The sequence below is a fragment of the Petaurus breviceps genome, unplaced genomic scaffold (genome assembly GCF_028583685.1).
Source record: "Petaurus breviceps papuanus isolate PSGF00001 unplaced genomic scaffold, PetGlider_PUasm1.0 90779, whole genome shotgun sequence".
NCBI classification, from domain to species: domain Eukaryota; kingdom Metazoa; phylum Chordata; class Mammalia; order Diprotodontia; family Petauridae; genus Petaurus; species Petaurus breviceps.
Window position 1 is genome coordinate 4,568,883 of NW_027187344.1, and position 17,773 is coordinate 4,586,655.

The 17,773-nt window shown below is 46.7% G+C and overlaps 1 protein-coding gene across 4 annotated transcripts; it reads left to right on the top strand.

Annotated features, from left to right (window-relative positions):
* Positions 1-4,678: 4,678 nt before the first annotated feature.
* Positions 4,679-17,112, top strand: SLC2A6 (solute carrier family 2 member 6). 4 transcript variants are annotated; one of them, XM_069069247.1, is made up of 10 exons: positions 4,680-5,110; positions 6,962-7,124; positions 7,756-7,962; positions 9,543-9,642; positions 11,723-11,934; positions 12,679-12,831; positions 13,509-13,617; positions 13,727-13,897; positions 14,772-14,917; positions 15,888-17,112. In XM_069069247.1, the coding sequence occupies exons 1-10, from the start codon at positions 5,022-5,024 to the stop codon at positions 16,041-16,043; spliced, it is 1,506 nt and encodes a 501-aa protein (XP_068925348.1). In that variant the 5' UTR covers positions 4,680-5,021; the 3' UTR covers positions 16,044-17,112. The 4 variants fall into 4 exon arrangements, with proteins under 4 accessions (XP_068925350.1, XP_068925351.1, XP_068925348.1 ...); XM_069069248.1 differs by having other exon boundaries at positions 16,870-17,112; XM_069069249.1 differs by lacking the exon at positions 13,727-13,897 and having other exon boundaries at positions 4,679-5,110.
* The last annotated feature ends 661 nt before the right edge of the window (positions 17,113-17,773 follow it).

Consider the following 17,773-nt stretch of genomic DNA (forward strand, 5'->3'; position numbering starts at 1 on the left):
CCAGGGTCCCATAGCTAGTAAGTATCTGAAGCCAGATTTGAACTCATGAAGAGGAGTGTTCCTGATTCCAAGCCCAGTGTTCTACCCAGGGAGCCACACCAAACTGCCCTTGAGTACAGCTTCTCATTTGTCTGTTAAGCCCTTGATGGTCTGGCATTTTGAAGCATGAGGCATCTCTGACATCATTTGATGGCTTTTCTGTACTCAGGTGACCATTCACAGGAAGCTTCACCCACAGCCCAAGTTTTTGTCCCCTGAGCCAATGAAGTCTCAAGAATATTTTCAATGCCTTTTAAGGAATAACTAGTTCCACTTTCTCTCCTCTAACTCTCTCCTTATTTTAACCCCTTTCAATCTGGCTTCCAACTTTATCATTCCACTCAAATTGCCCCATCTAAAGTCACTGTGATCTCTTAGCTGCCAAATCCAATGGCTCTTTCTCAATCCTCATTCTCCTTGACCTTTGCAGCCTTTGACACCATTGAGTACTCTCTTCTCAACCATTTCCTCTCTCTAGGTTTTTGGAACACTTATCTGTCCTGGTTTTCTTCCTTCCTGTCTGACCTCTCCTTCTCTGTCTCTGGCTAGATCCTCTTGTAGATCACACCCTCTAACTTTGGGCTCTTTCATATCCCCAGGGCTTAACACAGTGTCTAGAACATAGTATGTGCTTAATAAATGTTGATTGATTGATTGAGGGACCAGTCCCTTATCCTTTTCTAAGAAAACAGCAGGGCACTGAACTTCTAGGTGTCAGCATATCTTTACTAGAAGAGAGTCTTGATTCTTAATCTCAGGACAGGGGAAGAAGTATTGCTGACATCTCAGTTTTAGTCACAGGAAGATAACAGGAGAGGAACTTAGTCTTGATGTATGGCAAGTCACCCAAAGGGCTAGAAACTAGCAATTCCAGTGAATAAGGGGAAGAGCAAATTCTTTCAGGAACACAACTTTATCTTCCCACAAGAAAACCTCAGAGCATGCCCTTCCCTTGACCCACACCTTAACTCCACTCCACCTAGCTCAGGTAAAACAGAGCTATGAGTCACACAAGTCTGATTACAATGACTTGCTTTCTAGTCTAGGGCAAAGGAAATCCCCAAATCCAATTTAGTTCTGCTTTTAGGTGGAAATTTATTTTTACAAAATCATTAACCAAAAAATTGTGAACATAAGATCCTCTCACACATGCAGTTCATGGACCCCTCAATTAGGAAGAAACTTTAGTGTTTTCAACTGGAGATTTTAATCTCTGACCTGTTTAAATTCTACATGTTTTCAGTTAGTCACTGGAATCTTCCATCTTACTTTTCCTAGCATGGAATTAGCAAACATGCATGCATCACAAAGCAGTTAGGATCAATCAAAAATATTTTAATACGAACAAAGTTAGCAAATAGAAACGGCTTAAAAGGATAGTGGGGGGAAAGGGGGAAATCACCTGGAATACCTGCTAGTAACAGGTACCTGGGTGGGGCAGGTCCTGATCTTGAGCCCAGAAGGCTATAAAAAGAGATCACTTGGATAATCATAGATTAAGAGCCAGAAAGACCTTAGCAATTATCTAATCCAATCTCCTTATTTAACAGGTTGAAAGGGGGTCTCAACTTCCCTTCCCCTTCAACCGTAGAAGATTTTGTTGTGCTATTAATGATATCTCATTAACCAGACTCTAGCTTCCAGAGATCAAGCTAATTTTTTGATAAGAAAAAAAACTTTGGACTGTCTCTCCCCAACACACACACACACATACATACATGGCTCTGTGTTTTCCCCTTACCTCTCTGACATCACACTATGGTGAACTGATTCCAGACAGTTGGCACACCTGGGCTACATACACCCTTGACTTTTCCTTTTAAAGGGAGGCTGGAAAGACTGGACAAGAACCAAAGAATTACAAAATTTGGGAGTTGGAAGGAATTTTAATGGCCAACTCATCCCTCCAAATAATCGCTACTGCAGCATCCCTTATAAGTGGTCATTCAGCCTCGACTTGAAGACCTGCAGGGAGGGGGAACCCAGCACCTTGTGAGACTACACATCCCTCTCCTAGACAATGCTAATTGTCCAGAAGTTTTTTCCTTATGGCAAGGCTAAATGTGCTTCTTTGTAATTCCTACCAAATGCTTTCACTTCTGATTTCTGGGGCCAAACAAAACAAATGGAGTCCCTCTCCCACAGGATAGCCCTTCAAATCCTTGGAAACTACAATTAGGACTTCTGAGAACCTTCTCTTCCACAGGCTAAACATTCCCCTTTGCTTCATCTGACCCTCCCGAAGCATGGACTTAAGGCCCTTCACCATCCTGGTTGCCTTGCTCTGGACACATCAGCTGATCGTTGTCCTCCATAATCTGTGATGCCCGGAATGAAACACAACACCAGAGCTGTGGTCTAACCAGGGCTGAGGACTGTGGCCCTGGCCCTATCACTTCCCCATTCCTAGAAGCTGTGTTTGCCAAAAGCAGCTCAAGTTCACACTGGCTTTTGGGGCGGCCATACCCTACTGCTCTCTCACACTGAATCTGCAGTTCACTAAAATCTTCAGATCTTTTTCAGAGAAAAAAAAACCGTTAGCTAACCATTTGTTATTGTTCATTCAATTCACTTCATGACCCATTTCTGGTTTTCTTGGCAGAGAGTGTGAAGTAGTTTGCCATTGCCCTCTCTAGTTCATTTTATAGATGAGGCAATTGAGACAAGCAGGGTTAAGTGACTTGCCCAGGGTCACATAGCTAGTAAGTGTCTGAGGACAAATTTGAACTCCGGTCTTCCTGACTCCAGCCCTAGCACTCCATCTGCTATGGCCCCCAGCTGTATTACCATGGTTTCTGTTATAGTGCATTTGCAAAATCTATTTTTGAAGTGTAAGTGTAAAATATTATATTTATCCCTATTAAATTTCATTCTCTTACATTTACTCCAGTGCTCCAGCCTGCTTAGCTCTTTAGGGATCTCGACTATGCCATCCTAGCTGTCCCTTCCATGTTTGTGTCACCTGGAAATTTGATAAGCCATCCATTTATGCCTTTATCCAGGTCAGTGACAGTGACAGAGAAAGAGACTGTGCCTGTGATCTTGCCGGTATAAAGCACTTCCAGATGAGCACACTCCCTCCACCAAGGCTTCTCTCATAGGTACTGCCTTAGAGAGTTGCCGAGAGTACTAAAAGTTAATCGATTTGCCCAAGGTCACATATCCTATTCAGTGTAAGAGACAGGACTTAAACTCAGGTCTTCCTAGCTCCAAGTCAGGTCTCTATCAACACAGAGGCAAGCACAGATCCCTGTGACACTTCACTATAAACCCTAATTCTGAGTTGATATTGAACCAGACTCTAATGGCTCCCTATCACTTCTATCACTTTCCTATCACTTGACTTTTAAAGCCCTTCCTAACCCAGCCCCCTCTGATTTTTCCTATGCCTTATGCAATGCTACCTTGTACTCTGTGATCCATGATATTCGCTTCCTTGCAGACTTTCCATTTCCCAACTCCCTGTATTTTAGCTAGCTGTCCTCCATTCCTAGGGAATTCTCCTTCCTCCTCTCTACCTCCCGACTTTGCTGGCTTCCTTCACGTTCCAGCTAAAGCATCACCCTCTAAAAGATTTCCCCAGTCCTCCTCAATGCTAGTAGCTCCTGCTTAGCTCTGGGCCATCCCCAGTCATCTTGACCTATGTCTTGCCACTGGATTCTGGTGACTCTGGAGAAGAGTAGTGAGGCTGATGGCTTTGCTTAGCTCTGCCTCACTTAAATCCAATTCACTGGCAAGCCAAGATATCACCCTCCTGATGTCATTGGTCCTCTTTGAGAACGAAGGATGAACAACAGGCTGCTTATCTCCAATTTCTTTTGTCTGGATATTATTTGAGCAGAGTTGTTTTCGTGGTGTCTCCCCCATTAGTTAAGTTTTAAGGCATGGGTACAAATTCATCAGAAGTCTGGGTAAGACCCTGACACGGAGGCAGGAAAGTGCAGGGTGTGTTAGAAGAGCAGAGAATCATCTGGCCTAATGTGCAGAGATGGAGGAGAATAAGGTGAGAGAAGACTACTAAGGTATGGCACCCCCTGATTAAAAAGACCTTCAGACCTGTGTGCACCTCATGCCAGGAAGGAAGTTTGAACTTTCCTTGGGAGGTAGTAGGGAGCCATCAAAGCATTTTGAGCAGGAAAGTGGTATGATTTGTACAAAGTGCAGCATGTAAGCAGTGAGGTATGATGGAATGAACCCTGAACCTGTTTAGTCAGGAACCTGTCTCTAGTACCCTAATACTGTCTCCCCCAAATTTACTAGGTGACCCTGGCTAAATCATTGCTCTCTTGGGGCTTAGTCTCACCATCTTCAAAGTAGAGTGGGGTAGGATGAAGTAGACTAGTTTCCTTTCAGCCTCCTACAGAGGCTGAATCTACGGGAAAGAAAAAAAAATTTTAAGTGTGTGTGTGTGTGTGTGTGTGTGTGTGTGTGTGTGACTATGCTAAATGGGAGGTCTCCCTAACCTGGGAAACTCCCACAATTCCACCTTAACCAGCTAGCCCTGCCAAGGAACATCAGAAGAGGCTCTGTCCCTCCTCATTGGTGCTGACTGAGCAGCACAGTGTTCCTAGGCAGCCAATCAGAGCCCAAGATTGGCTGGTCCAAAAGAAGGAGAGAGGGGAGGGGCTAAGACGTATGGAGAAGCTCTGGTCCATTCCAGGAGGCCAACCACCCTGAATCTAGCTAGGGAACCTAGCATGCTGGGGAGGCTGGGTGTGGCCTTCAGATAGTGATTTCTTCCTCCTGCTGTTCTTTCCTCCAAAGGAGCGGCTGTCTACACCCTAACCCTGCCCACTTCCTCATTTGGGGGCATTTTAAAGAGAGTTCTCCCTTCCCCCAGTCTCCCAGGACACAGATTTACTCCTACCAGAACCTGCCTTGTGAGGGCCTCTGGGTCACTCAAAAGGCTGCAGTATCTCAGAAAACCATCAGCATCAAGGATACTGCCGGGGTCTAGCAGTTGGCTCCTGGACCCAATCGCTATGGAGCAACCCCTTCTAGGAAGTGAGACGCCAGACTATGAGACCTTCCCGGAGAGGCCAGACCAGCAGCAAGAGCAGAATTATATCAGGTGAGAGATGAGGAGCGGGAGGGGCGGGGGGGAGAGCACAAAAGCTGTTACTGCTGTTTTCTCTCTAGGAGAAGGCGAGATTCTTGACTCCTTGACCTCACATTAGGAAAATCTAAATCCCAGTTCTCTCCCCCACACCCTTCCCACCCTCCTGCCCCTAGGACAAGAGGCAAGGACTGACCACTTAGTCTGGATGCCCCAGGCCCCCTCCCTAATCTGGTTTGCAGGGATGACAGCTCTGGGCTGAACCTAGGAAGGCCTGGTGCTTCCTGTCCATAGGTGGTCCAGAGGCTCTCTAGTGAGACAAGGCAAATAGAAAAAATCTGTCAGCATTTGTATCCAGAGATGATACCTTTTATCCAAACATCCAAAAGACATATATTTGAATTTGCTTTTCTTATATTGGGGGTGCACCCCATGGAACTTTTCACATGCTCTCACATGACAAAGTTAGGGCCAGTGAAGAGAAAGTAAAGCTTGCTGTCCCATGGGGAGAATAGACCTCATTAAAACACAAACTTAGTGGCCTAGGGATGGGGGGCTTTGTTAAATTATTAATTGTTGACTTGTTAATCGTTAATTTGTTGAATTGTTAATTGTTTAAAAGGGGCAGCTGGGCAATGAAGTAGATAGGCTTCAGGAAGTCCAGAAGTCCTGTGTTCAAATTTGACCTTACCTGGGCAAGTCACTTAGCCCTGTTTGCCTCAATTTCCTCATTTGTAAAATGAGCTAGAGAAGGAAATGGCAAACCACTCCAGTATCTTTGCCAAGAAAACTTGATTTGAAGTCACAAAGAGTGAGACACAACCGAACAACAATTGTTGTTTATTTGTACAACTGGGATTGGTTTGGGTGGGTTTATACTAAGACTGAAAACGACTGAACAACAAATTGTTAAGAATTCCTTCCTTACATTAAACGTTGAAATCTGCCTCTCCCCCATAGCCAGGGCTGTGCTGACATAACCAGCTCTCAAAAAAATTTTTGAAAAGTATATGCCACACATTTTTATTGTTTTGGGGGGGGGGGTTACTCTTTTAGAGGGGGGGAAAGCAGGGCAGTTGGGGTTAAGTGACTTGCCTAAGGTCACACGGCTAGTAAATGTTAAGTGTCCGAGGCCAGATATGAACTCAGGTCCTCCTGACTCCAGGGCCAAAGCTCTATTCACTGTGCCACCTAGCCGCCCTACCACACACTTTAATCTGCATCAATAACATAACTTTCTCTATCACTTTCTTAAGTCTAATGTAGACAATAAATAAAACAATAATAGTATTTGCCAGTTTCCAGGGTGTAAATAAATGCTCACACTGAAAATTTAACAATCAGCTCTCAGTAGGCAGTAAGAACTGACTCCAGGGCATCCTAGCAACACTCCTAGCTTCATCCATACAGAAATTGTTGACTTCCTCTTCCACAGGATGGCCCTTCAGACAGTTGCAGAAAGTCAGTGTCTATCACCCTTACCACCAAGCCTTCTCTTTCAAAACTAAACATTCCCCGTTCTTTCACATAGTCTTTACATCTGGATACGTTCCAATTTATTAAGATCTCTGTTAAGTTATGGTGGCCAGAACTGAAGTTATGTGACTTTGCCCCAGTCACTGACCTCTCTGAATCTCCATTTCTCCATCTATAAAATGAGGGGATTGAACCAGAAGTTTTCCCAGGTGCCTTCTTGCTCTAACCTTCTGTGTCATATGTGAGCTTCAGGTGTGGTCTGAGATGTTCAGAACAGAGTGGAATAGGTAATGGGCATGGGGGCGGGGAGGGGAGAGCAGGAAGCAGTGAGTTGGGGGCCTTACAGATAGCCCTGTCTTGTCCCCTTTCCCCCCTTTCTTCCTACCCTAGAACCCTGAAGAATAAGCGACTGTTCCTGGCCACCTTTGCAGCAGTGCTGGGAAATTTCAGCTTTGGCTATGCTCTGGTCTATACATCCCCAGTCATCCCAGCTCTTGAGAGATCCCCCAACCCAGCTTTACAAATGAACAAGACAGAGTCATCCTGGTTCGGGGTAAGGATCCTGGAGCCCCGGGCTTGGGATTTCTCAAGACAGCCTCTTTTTGCCCCCAGCCTGGAGTTTATTGGAATGCTGAGGAGCCCCAACAGGTCCTACCTTTTACCCTTCAACACCTCCTTCTCCTGGAAAAGCCCCTGGGACATTTTTCCTTTGATTCTCCAACTTCCGTGGGTTTATCAGGACCTCTTTACATCCCACTCCTCCAGTCCCAACATATCTTTTGGGAAAATTCTGCAAAGAAATGAAATTTGAAAATGAAAGCAATCTGAGTTACTGGAAAGAACTGCTAGTGCCATGCAAGGTCATGATCTAAATTTCCTCTATTCCTCTACCCCTTGGAGGCTGGAGCCCAGGACAGAGCAGACACCCCCAACCTGGTTAAATAGGAGGCCTCTGGGGCACCCATAGAGGCCTTCCAAATTGGGACTGCCTAGAGAGTATTCAGGTATATATGCCTGGCACACTTCGGGGGGGAAGAAACATCAAGTGCCCCAACATCTGTGTCCAGTGGCCACATCCCTGAGCAGGGAAGAGTATCTCCAGCCTCTGATGGGGAGGAAAGGGTCCCTACCCAACTAAACCAGGTCTGGATACAATCACCCTACCAGGTCCCCTTTCTCCACAGTCTGTATTCACCTTGGGAGCAGCTGCCGGTGGCCTCAGTGCCATGGTGCTCAACGATCTCCTGGGCAGGAAGCTCAGCATCATGTTCTCTGCTGTGCCTTCAGTTATTGGCTATGCCCTTATGGCTGGAGCTCAAGGCCTGTGGATGCTCCTGCTGGGAAGGATTCTGACAGGCTTCGCGGGAGGTCTCACGGCTGCCTGTATCCCAGTAAGGACAAGTTCTAGAGCTACCCTTGTGCCCCAGAAAGATATCTCCCAGGGACATTGGGGGAAGACTAATTAGCCACTAAATGAGTTGGGGTTCTATCTTCCCCCTTGTTGCCAAAGCTAATTACTGATGTGTTTTAACTGAGATGTTCCACTTCCTAGTCACTAGTGTAAGTAAATGACAGCTCTGCTTTTCCATGAACTTGCCTTTGGTTAAGCTTTTCCCTCTCTGGGCCTCAGTTTCTCCATTTGTAAAATGAATGGGTTGAATTAGAGCACTACAACTGTATTCAGAGGACGTAGGTCCAAAATCTGGCACTCCCATTTTTTATAGTTATGACCTTAAGCAAATCACAGAATGTGTCTAGGTTTTTGTTGCCTCACCTACAAAAACGAAAGGGTTAGAATCAATGATCTCTAGAGTGCTTCCCAACTCTAACATTCTATGACTCTACAGATTTCTCATGAGGATGTTTCATAGGCACAGGAGTCATGACTGACCCCCAGCCTGGGAGACCTGGCTCTGAGTGAGACTCTTCTCTCCATCCTGGTTGCCAATCTACCATCTGCCACCCTAGCCTGGCCAGTTTTCAACCAAAAATTACTTCTGATCTCAAGGGTGTTGCTCAATCAAAGAAAGTCCGAATTGAGCAAGGGGAGGAAGCAGAGAAAGGCCCTTCCCTCCTCCCACACCCCAGCCTTCCACTTATTCTAATCACTCCCCTTGACTGTGACTATTCTGTTTGCTCCCTCTGGGGATGTCTGACCTTATCTGTCTCTCAGCACATCCTAACAATGATAAAGAGACCCTGAAAGGGCAAAGCAGAGGCCAAAGGGGGAAGCAGGAGAATCAGCATCACTGCCCAGGCAGCCAAGAGAAAGCCTCTTTGATAGTGTTTGCAGCCTTCGCCCTGTGGGTGGCCCCTGACAAGTCTGAAACAGGCCACAAATCACCCTCTGTGCAGGAAAAACAGGCTCAGAGGAGGTAGGTGAGCTGTCCATAGTCACATAGAGTGAGGTCAAGTCAAGTCAATTCCACCAGCATTTATTCAAAAGGTAGGGTAGTGTTATGGATTGATCCCTGAATTTGGAGTCAGAGGGAATCAATTTCAAATCCTACGTCAGACATTGCCTGGGTAAGTTCCCCAGCCCCTCTTAGCCTCCGTTTCTTCCATCTGTAAAATGAAGGGATCACACCCAGTGACCTCAGAGGTCCTTTTTAGATCGAAATCGACAATCCCATCTGGTCTGAGCACTGAGGATGAAGGGCACAATCCTTTGGCTCTGTAGTGTTCACTGGGAGCTGGGCTGCCCTCAGGCTGGGTATGAAGGACTTTTCTCACTTGAGGCCTGGACCAGGTGTGAACTTTGAACAACAGCATTAAAGACTCTTACAGCTGGACAGGGTTTGAGAAACCATAGAACACCTCCCCGCCTCCCTTTACAAAGGAGGAATGAGAAGGCCCAGAAAAGGCAGTGATTTGCTTGATGTCATAACACTCAATCAGTGGCAGGTCCAAGGCTAGACCACAGGTGTTCTGACTCATTCTTCTTTCTCCTGAAGCATGATTTGTCTTGCAGGTTTACGTGTCTGAGATCTCCCACCCTGGAGTTAGAGGGGCTCTGGGGGCCACGCCCCAGATCATGGCTGTCTTTGGGTCTCTCTTGCTCTACGCTCTGGGCAAGTATCTTTTCTCTGATGGGGGAGGCAAGGTGGAGGCAAGGACTACAAATCAGTTAATCAACAAACATCTATCTACATACATAGTATGTTCAAAGCCCCCATCACTGTCAGGCTGCTCCCTGAGGAGGGATCCCTAGCTTAATAAAACAAAGTTGCTGGGGCAGCTAGGTGGCACAGGTTATAGAGCACCAGCCCTGGAGTCAGGAGGACCTGAGTTCAAATCCAACCTCAGACACTTAATACTTTCTAGCTATGTGACCTTGGGCAAGTTACTTAACCCCAATTACCTTGCCTTCCCCCCTCCCCCACAAAGGAACTCAGTTTAGTTGGGTAGAAGGGAAACACAAAAAGATAATTTGTAATGCAGACTAGACCCAGAGTTCCCAACCCAGAGTTAAGGTGCACCCCCAGGGGCAGCTTCAGAGCTGGACCTGGAGTCAGGTTGTGTCAGGAGAAAAATGAAGGAACTGAGGAAGCAAAGTTTCAATCTTCAGAGTGTATCAATTTATTAAGTAATGCATGCCAATTGCCAACAAACCCAGGGTAGGCCTCCTCAGCTTTGGCACTGGAACCCCAATACAGGGGGAGACAAGAGTTTTATGCATTAAAAACAATTAATCAAATAAGGCCAATTAACTAAAAGGAAACAATGCAACATTAGGTAATCTGATTTCTGATTGGATAAAAGATTAGGGACTTTCCAAGTTGGGAGGGGATGTAATTCCCTGAAATCAGAAAGGAGGTGTCCCACTCCCCAAAGTGTCTGTAAGTAATCAAAGGAACATGGAAAAATAACTGATTGATCAGTGTGGGGCTGGTAGACATAAGGGTTGCTTGAGATGTACAATTGTGAGAAGACCCCTCAATTCAGCCTTTGAGCCGAACTGGGTTTCTGGTCAGCACAACTGAGGCTCTTGGTTAAGGGTCCCTGCGCTGCAGGAAGAAGGGGTCCATTTCCCAGCCACACAGGGCTAGGTTCAAACAATACATTAAGTTTTTCTCCCAATTCCCAAAATTTAATAAACTTTTCTCACAAGACAGAATTTGAACTAGACTCATAATTACAGTGTAATGGACACTGAGATATAACAGGACAGGTAGGCCAATTATAATTTGATAGGAGTGTTTATTAACCGGCCGGGACTGCCTCTCAGACTGAAAGACAGCATCGAGCTTTCTGTTAGACATAATTTTATAGACAATGTGATTGCTGGCAACAGAATATGTTTCTAAGGGGTATAATGTCTTTAGCATTGTGTCTACTGAGGCAAAACTTTCTCAGTATTATTCTTGTTGAGGCAAAACATTCTCAATATTATTCTCATTAAGGCAAAGTATCCCAATATTATTTCTACTGAAGCGAAGCAAAGCCATAGTTCCTTAGCAAAGCCTTGTATACAAACATAAACAGACCTGAATCTGTGGGAATCTGTGGCATGGTTTTTAGCAACACAGGTGAAACATTTTCTTTACTATTGGAGCCTATTAGATGGTTTCCAAGGAACCCATAGGGGTCCCCTCTAGCAGATTTAAGGGAGCTCTAGTGTATAATTTCTGGTGGGCACTTCAACAGAGAAATAGAACTGAGCTAGCTCCAGAATTGAGTGACAAAATGGAGGCACTGCAGTTCACTCAATTCCCACATTAACCCCTCAATTTCCTCAAGGAAAACTTGAGTTCAGATTCTGCCTCAGACACTTATTAGCTGTATGGGTCTGGGCAAGTCACCTAAACTTCCTTAGGCTCAGTTTCCTCATAATAACCTACCTGAGAGGACTAAAAGGAAATAATATAAGTAAGGTGCTTTGCAAACTTTTAAATGCTATAGAAATGTTAGTTATTATTACTATCAAGGGGTATAGGAATATTTGGTCAATAACTACATTTTTCTGCAGAAATTTAGCAGAATTTATTTACTTTCAGATTAAATGGGGGTAAATGCCTGGTGATCCTAGGGACCCAGGGAGGTGTGTAGAGGGGTAATATCCTGTGATTAGTGCCCATCCCCCCCCCCCCCCCCGTCTCATCCTGGGACCTCCTCTGACTTTCTTCTGGCGTCTCTCCCCCAACTCCCCAGGTTTGAAGATGCCCTGGCGCTGGCTGGCAGTGGCTGGAGAGGTGCCCGTATTTATCATGATGGTACTTCTGTGCTTCATGCCCAACTCCCCTCGCTTCCTCCTCTCCCAGGGCAAGGAGGAGGAAGCCTTGAAAGCCCTGGCCTGGCTTCGAGGGAATGACACAGACTTCCAAAGGGAATTCCAGCAGATCCAGAACAGTGTCCAGAAACAGGTAAGGGCAGAAGACATTACCAGATGAAAGTGAGTGCTAGGGGCAGCTAGGTGGTGCAGTGAATAGAGAGCACTGGCCCTGGAGTCAGGGGTACCTACCTGAGTTCAAATCTGGACTCAGACACTTAACACAAAAAAATTAGCCGTGTGACCTTGGGCAAGTCATTTAACCCCAAGTGCCCTCCAAAAAAGCAAAAAAAGAAACTGAGTGCTAATGGGAGGGTAACATGATAAAGACTCGGTCAGGAGTCCATGTACTTTTTTAAGATTTGATAACTATATGTCAATATAATTTGTTTCCCTTATAGTTCTATGTATTTCATTCATTTAAAAACATTATTCTGAGAAGAGGTCCATAGCTTTCACCAAATTGATGAAGGGGTCCAGGACACAACAAAGATTAAGAATCCCTAGGCTAGAAGAGCCAGGGCCCCCTGCCTCAGTGGAAGCCACCAGGTGACTCATGCAGGGCTCCTCTTCATAGGCCTTCTTTCACTGAGTTACCCTAAATTTTGTAGCCCAGGTAATATTTCAGGCACCTCTTCTTCATCTTCCTTCAGAGAGGAAGACCAGAGCTGCAACTCATAATTCTTTTGGGTAGGGGGAAGAGGGGAGGGAAGAAAAGGACAAAGAGATAAAGCACAGTCTGGGACACCCCAAGTGTGCTTCTGTGGAGGCTGCTACTGGGAGAGGAAATCCCAAATAGTCATGCCCATGTGCCTCAGCCCTTGCCCCATGTCTCCAGAGCAGTCGACTTTCATGGACTGAGTTACGAGACCCTTTCATCTACAAGCCCATCGCCATCGCTGTTCTGATGAGATTCCTGCAGCAGCTAACAGGCGTCACACCCATCCTGGTCTACCTGCAATCTATCTTCCATAGCACTGCTGTCCTGCTGGTGAGAACACTACCGGATCCTGCCCCATGCCACCTGCCCGGGGACCTGATCAGTGTCTGCCTTACCCATAAGGAGAGCAAGACCCTACCTATTAGAAGAGGATTGGGGTGGGGGGAGCTTGAAGAGGATGCCATGTGCCTCACTCTGCCCTGCCTTCTACTTGCACCAGTGCCTGAAATCCCCCCATTAAGGTGGTTCTTTTGGGCTAAGACACTGTTTTCAGAAGGCCCCTGTGAGAATGTACAGCTATTTCTTGGAAAGCAGGCACATTCATACCCCAAAACAAGAAGTATGGATTGAACTGTCTGATTACATAGCAGAGAGTTCTGGGGAAGTGGGACATGGAATGGGTGAGTTTTGATGGGGAGGGGGTCAGGAAAAATCTAGCACAACTTCTCTTTCTTCATAAATTTCCTGGGGTTCCTCGAAGCCCAGGCTCCATCCCTGGGCGACTCCATTAAAGCTAGACATGGTATTAAACCCTGAGACAGAGTGAGTTCCCCTCACCAGCCCCCTCATTCCCTCACCTCATCATAAGACACTGAAAGCCAGAGGCAGACTGATAGGACCTCCTAATTCCTGGGAAGCCCCAGGCCTGGTCCTGCCCTTGCAGGTTACCAGGACAGGAGGGAGGCCAGGCTTGTGAGCACTGATATCCCCCACCCCATGTGTCCCAGCCTCCAGAAGAGGATGCAGCCATCGTGGGGGCCATGAGGCTTGTCTCTGTGCTGATCGCAGCTGTCACCATGGACAGAGCAGGACGGAAGATTCTTCTCTTCGTCTCAGGTATGGCCACAGCTCTGCTCCCTCCCCACTGCCCAGAGTCGGCCGCATTCCCTCTTCCTTCCAACCCTCCTCCCCAGCTTTGAGAACTCCTTGAACTCTCCGTTCACAGCATCCGTTATGTTTGTGGCAAACCTGGCCCTGGGGCTCTATATCCACTTGAGTCCACCACGTCCAGCCCCCAACACCACCATGGATCTGACCAATGCGGCCCTTGAGGGTTCAGGGTCTGGGAGCTACCTTATGCTGGTACCCCTCTTTGCCACCATGCTCTTCATCATGGGTATGTGCTGCCTGGGCTTCTATCCTCCAGGGTACGGGCAGGAATGATGGGGTGAGGGGTTGGGGGAAGTCAATCTATCAGCATATCCCTGGGGTTGGGGGGCTTGGGTCAGTTCTGTACCCAAAGCCTTGCCTGAAACCCGGAAGAGTAATTGGGATTCTAGCATGAAATCCATATTTTATGCATACCTGTGTATTTGTGGTTGGTGTGTCCATAGAGTGCATGTGAGCCTGTGAGTGAGGAGATGGTCTGTGGTTTATGTGGAGTGCTGGACTGGGTCTATGTGAATCTGAGGTGTATATGGTGTGGGTCTGGACTGTAGTGCGTATGTACACCTGTGTGGGGAGGGGGGGGTGAATCTGACTGGGCCACCCTCTGAGTTGGCATTATCAAAGGTATAGAGCCCGAGGGTAGCTGGTGGGAGGGATAGAGAGTGGACAGATGTCAAAACACTGATAGTCCCAGGAAGCCTGTCTGATTAGAGGATTCCCAAGATAGAACAGTGGATATTGTGCCAGGCCTAGAGTCAGAAAGACCTGAGTTCAAATTTGGTTTCAGACTCTTACTAGCTATGTGATGACCCTAGACAAGTCACTTAGCCCTCTTTGCCTCAGTTTCCTCATCTGTAAAGAGCTGGAGAAGGAAACAACAAACCACTCCAGTATCTTTGCCAAGAAAATGGGGTCATGAAAAGTCGAACACAATTGACATGACTGAACAATAAGTTGGAGCAGAACTTCTTTGCAATGGGGTGGAAAGGGGTAGGCTGTGAAGGTTCGGGGGGTAGTCACTCCCTTAGGGAACGGGGCTTTCTCTTTTCATAGTGGTTCTCACCCTCTACTACTCACCCAGGGTCTCACTGTCTTTCCATCAGGTTATGCCATGGGCTGGGGCCCTATCACATGGCTTCTCATGTCTGAGATCCTCCCACTGAAGGCCCGAGGTGTGGCCTCAGGGCTCTGTGTGCTGGTCAGCTGGCTCACAGCCTTCATGCTCACTAAATCTTTCCTGCTGGTGGAGGTGAGTCCCATTCCCTATCACAAGGCCCAGATACAAGGGATAGAGATGGGAGGAAAAGGGCTAAGAAGGGGGAAATTCTTTCAAAATGACCCCATCTAGTTCTCATGTCAGTGGCTCCAGCCACATGCTATTCCCTGTCCCTGGAGCTGGTCATTTATTCATTCATTCCTTCATTAGTTCATTTGTTCAAATAGTATTTGTTAAGGGCTTGATATACATAATGTACTGTGCTGGGTGTTGGGGACTCAGTCTGCTCTTGTGGAGTTTCTAGTATGTCAGGGAGAAAAGATTTCAGTGGCTATAAGCAAAATGTGATGTGGCAAAAGTACAAGTGTGAGGAGGGCAGCAATTTAGGTGTAACTGCAGGAATGCAGGACAAAGGTCACTCCCTAGGCTCTCTCTGCTAGCTGCCAGGGAATGACAGGAACCCAGATATTAAATAAGTCTAACTCCTTACTACTGCCATGGGTCGAGGAGAGTCCCTTGTAGGTGGCACCTGTCAGAGCAGCTTTCTTGGAGGCCTTATAGACGTGAGATTTCAGAGGTCAAGACCAAGAGGTTACATTCTACAAGGGGGAAATGCCACGAGCAAAGTCAGAAGGGTGAGAAAGCCTCGAATATGTAGGTATTTTCAAAGGTTTATTAAATTTATGGAGTGAAAGCAGTGAACCATTTCACTGGTGCAGAGGGTCCAAGTGAAGGACAATATGTGAGGTTAGAAGGGTAGCCTGGGCCTTCAAGGGCTAGGCAGAGGAGCTCAGGTCTTGTGCTGTAGGCAATGGGAGCCAGGGAAGGTTTCTGAGTGGGGCAAGGATGGAATGAAAACATCTCTAAGGTTGTTTGTTAACAATTGCCAAGTAGTTTTTCAAGACTGCTTCCAGTGGCAGTAGGGTAAAGTCCTCCATGCAATACATTGATACTGACTGGGCTGTTCTCATCCATCCCCTTTTCTGTTCCCTATATTCTACAGAATGCTTTTGGCCTTCAGGTCCCATTTTACTTCTTTGCTGCTGTCTGCCTGGTGAATCTGGTCTTCACAGCCTGTTGCGTGCCAGAAACCAGGCGCCGGTCCTTGGAACAAATTGAATCGTTCTTCAGGACAGGGCGAAGGTCCTTCCTGAGATAGGAAGGTGCCTCAGTCTTCCAGGCCAGCAGGAGAGATCAGGCTTTGGGGGACCTGGGGGAGGGTAGTCCTCAGGAGGTGACAGCAACACCAAATGGAATTAATAAGAACTGATACTACATCGTGACCAAGAAGTGGTTCCCAGCACTTAAGTGTTCAGAGATTCCTGGTCTCGGCCTCCTGCTATACACAGAGCAGATTTGAATATAGGCCTCCATCTCCACCTGGAAACCTCTAGTCACACTGCCCCCAGACTGCTAGATTCTGTGGGTCAAGCAAGCATAGCCCAGGGAGAAGGCCAGAGCCAAGGCCCTGGTTCTTGTTAATGAAGTGAGATCAAAGAATTAAGATCCAAGAAAACATTGGCCCAGGAGTGAGAAGAGCCAGCTCCAAAACCTGGCTCTGCCACCAACCTCTCTCTTACCCTGTTACCTTACCCGTTCAGTGGGCATCATAATTCCTACCCTGCCTGCTTCACAGCAAGTGATGAGGATCAAACAAAATAATGGATTTGAACTATATTTGGTAACCACGAAGCTCTGCAATAACATGAGAAATCCTTGTTACTGACTGATATATAACTCTAGGGGAATATGACTTCTGGGAACTGGTGAGGCAAAGGCCTACTCACCAATAACTGGTCAATGGGTGTTGCCTGGGACATTTCTCAAAGACCCCAGACACCTGAAGGGAGGCAGAACATGTTCCGTACCCCACTCACAAACAAGTCCTATGGGCTGTTGAAATCGAGCCCCAGGTTGGGTGAAAAACTGTGAACTAACTCTGAGTTTTTCCCCCCTGCTGACCTCACACTGCCTTTTCCCCTTAGGGGAGAAGAAAGGAGAATATGGAAGCTGGGCAGCCGACAACCTCTTTAGAGAGGATAAAGAGACTGAAAACACCTTCCTGCAGCTCAAATTTCACACAAATTCCCCAAGTCTAAAGCCCTTTATAAGTGAAGATGACATTTATGCATTATTTCTGGGGGTTGTGTTGTAGTGGGGTTGAGTTTTCCCAAACCATCCACATTCACTTGCTCAGCTGCCTAATGATTAATAAACTCTCAAGATAATTAATGGAATCAGGTTTCAATCTGTACTCACAGAACAGAGGAAACCCCCTTTTGCTACTATCACTACCACCACTACCACTACTAAGTAAAGCTCCAGGGTAAATCTTTTCACACCTTGGGCTTTAGTCTTCACCTCTATAAAATAGACTTGGATTAGACAGTCCCTAAGGTCACTTCCAGTCCTGACATGCTTGCTGTGACTGGGAGAGCAGGGCTCCCTGGCCCACAAAGGAGACTAAATACAGAGTTTGCCCTCTCTTGTACAGAATTCCCTAACTAGCTGGGTTGCCCATTTTCCATGAAATGAAAACCCAAACAGAACTTTTCAGAGGGCATGAGACAAATCACTGGAGAAATATGGGTTCCCCACACATACCCTCACCCCAGCTCAGGCTAGGAAAGACAATGATCACGGCTATCTCCGTCCATCCAGCCGTGGCCTAGATAACTTGGTCCTGATCACATGACAGTGGCTTAGGTCAGAAACCTTTCCTCACCTAGTCTTAATATCACTGTCAGGGAGTTCCTCACCCCTGCCTCAGGAGGGCTAGGTTTTGGCAAAACTGTGAAGCTTCCTCCAGTAGCTTCGAAAATGGTTTGAGGGAGTTTAGGAGGGGTGGTAGAAGTAGAGGATGCAACCGTTGGTTTTAAATATCTGAAG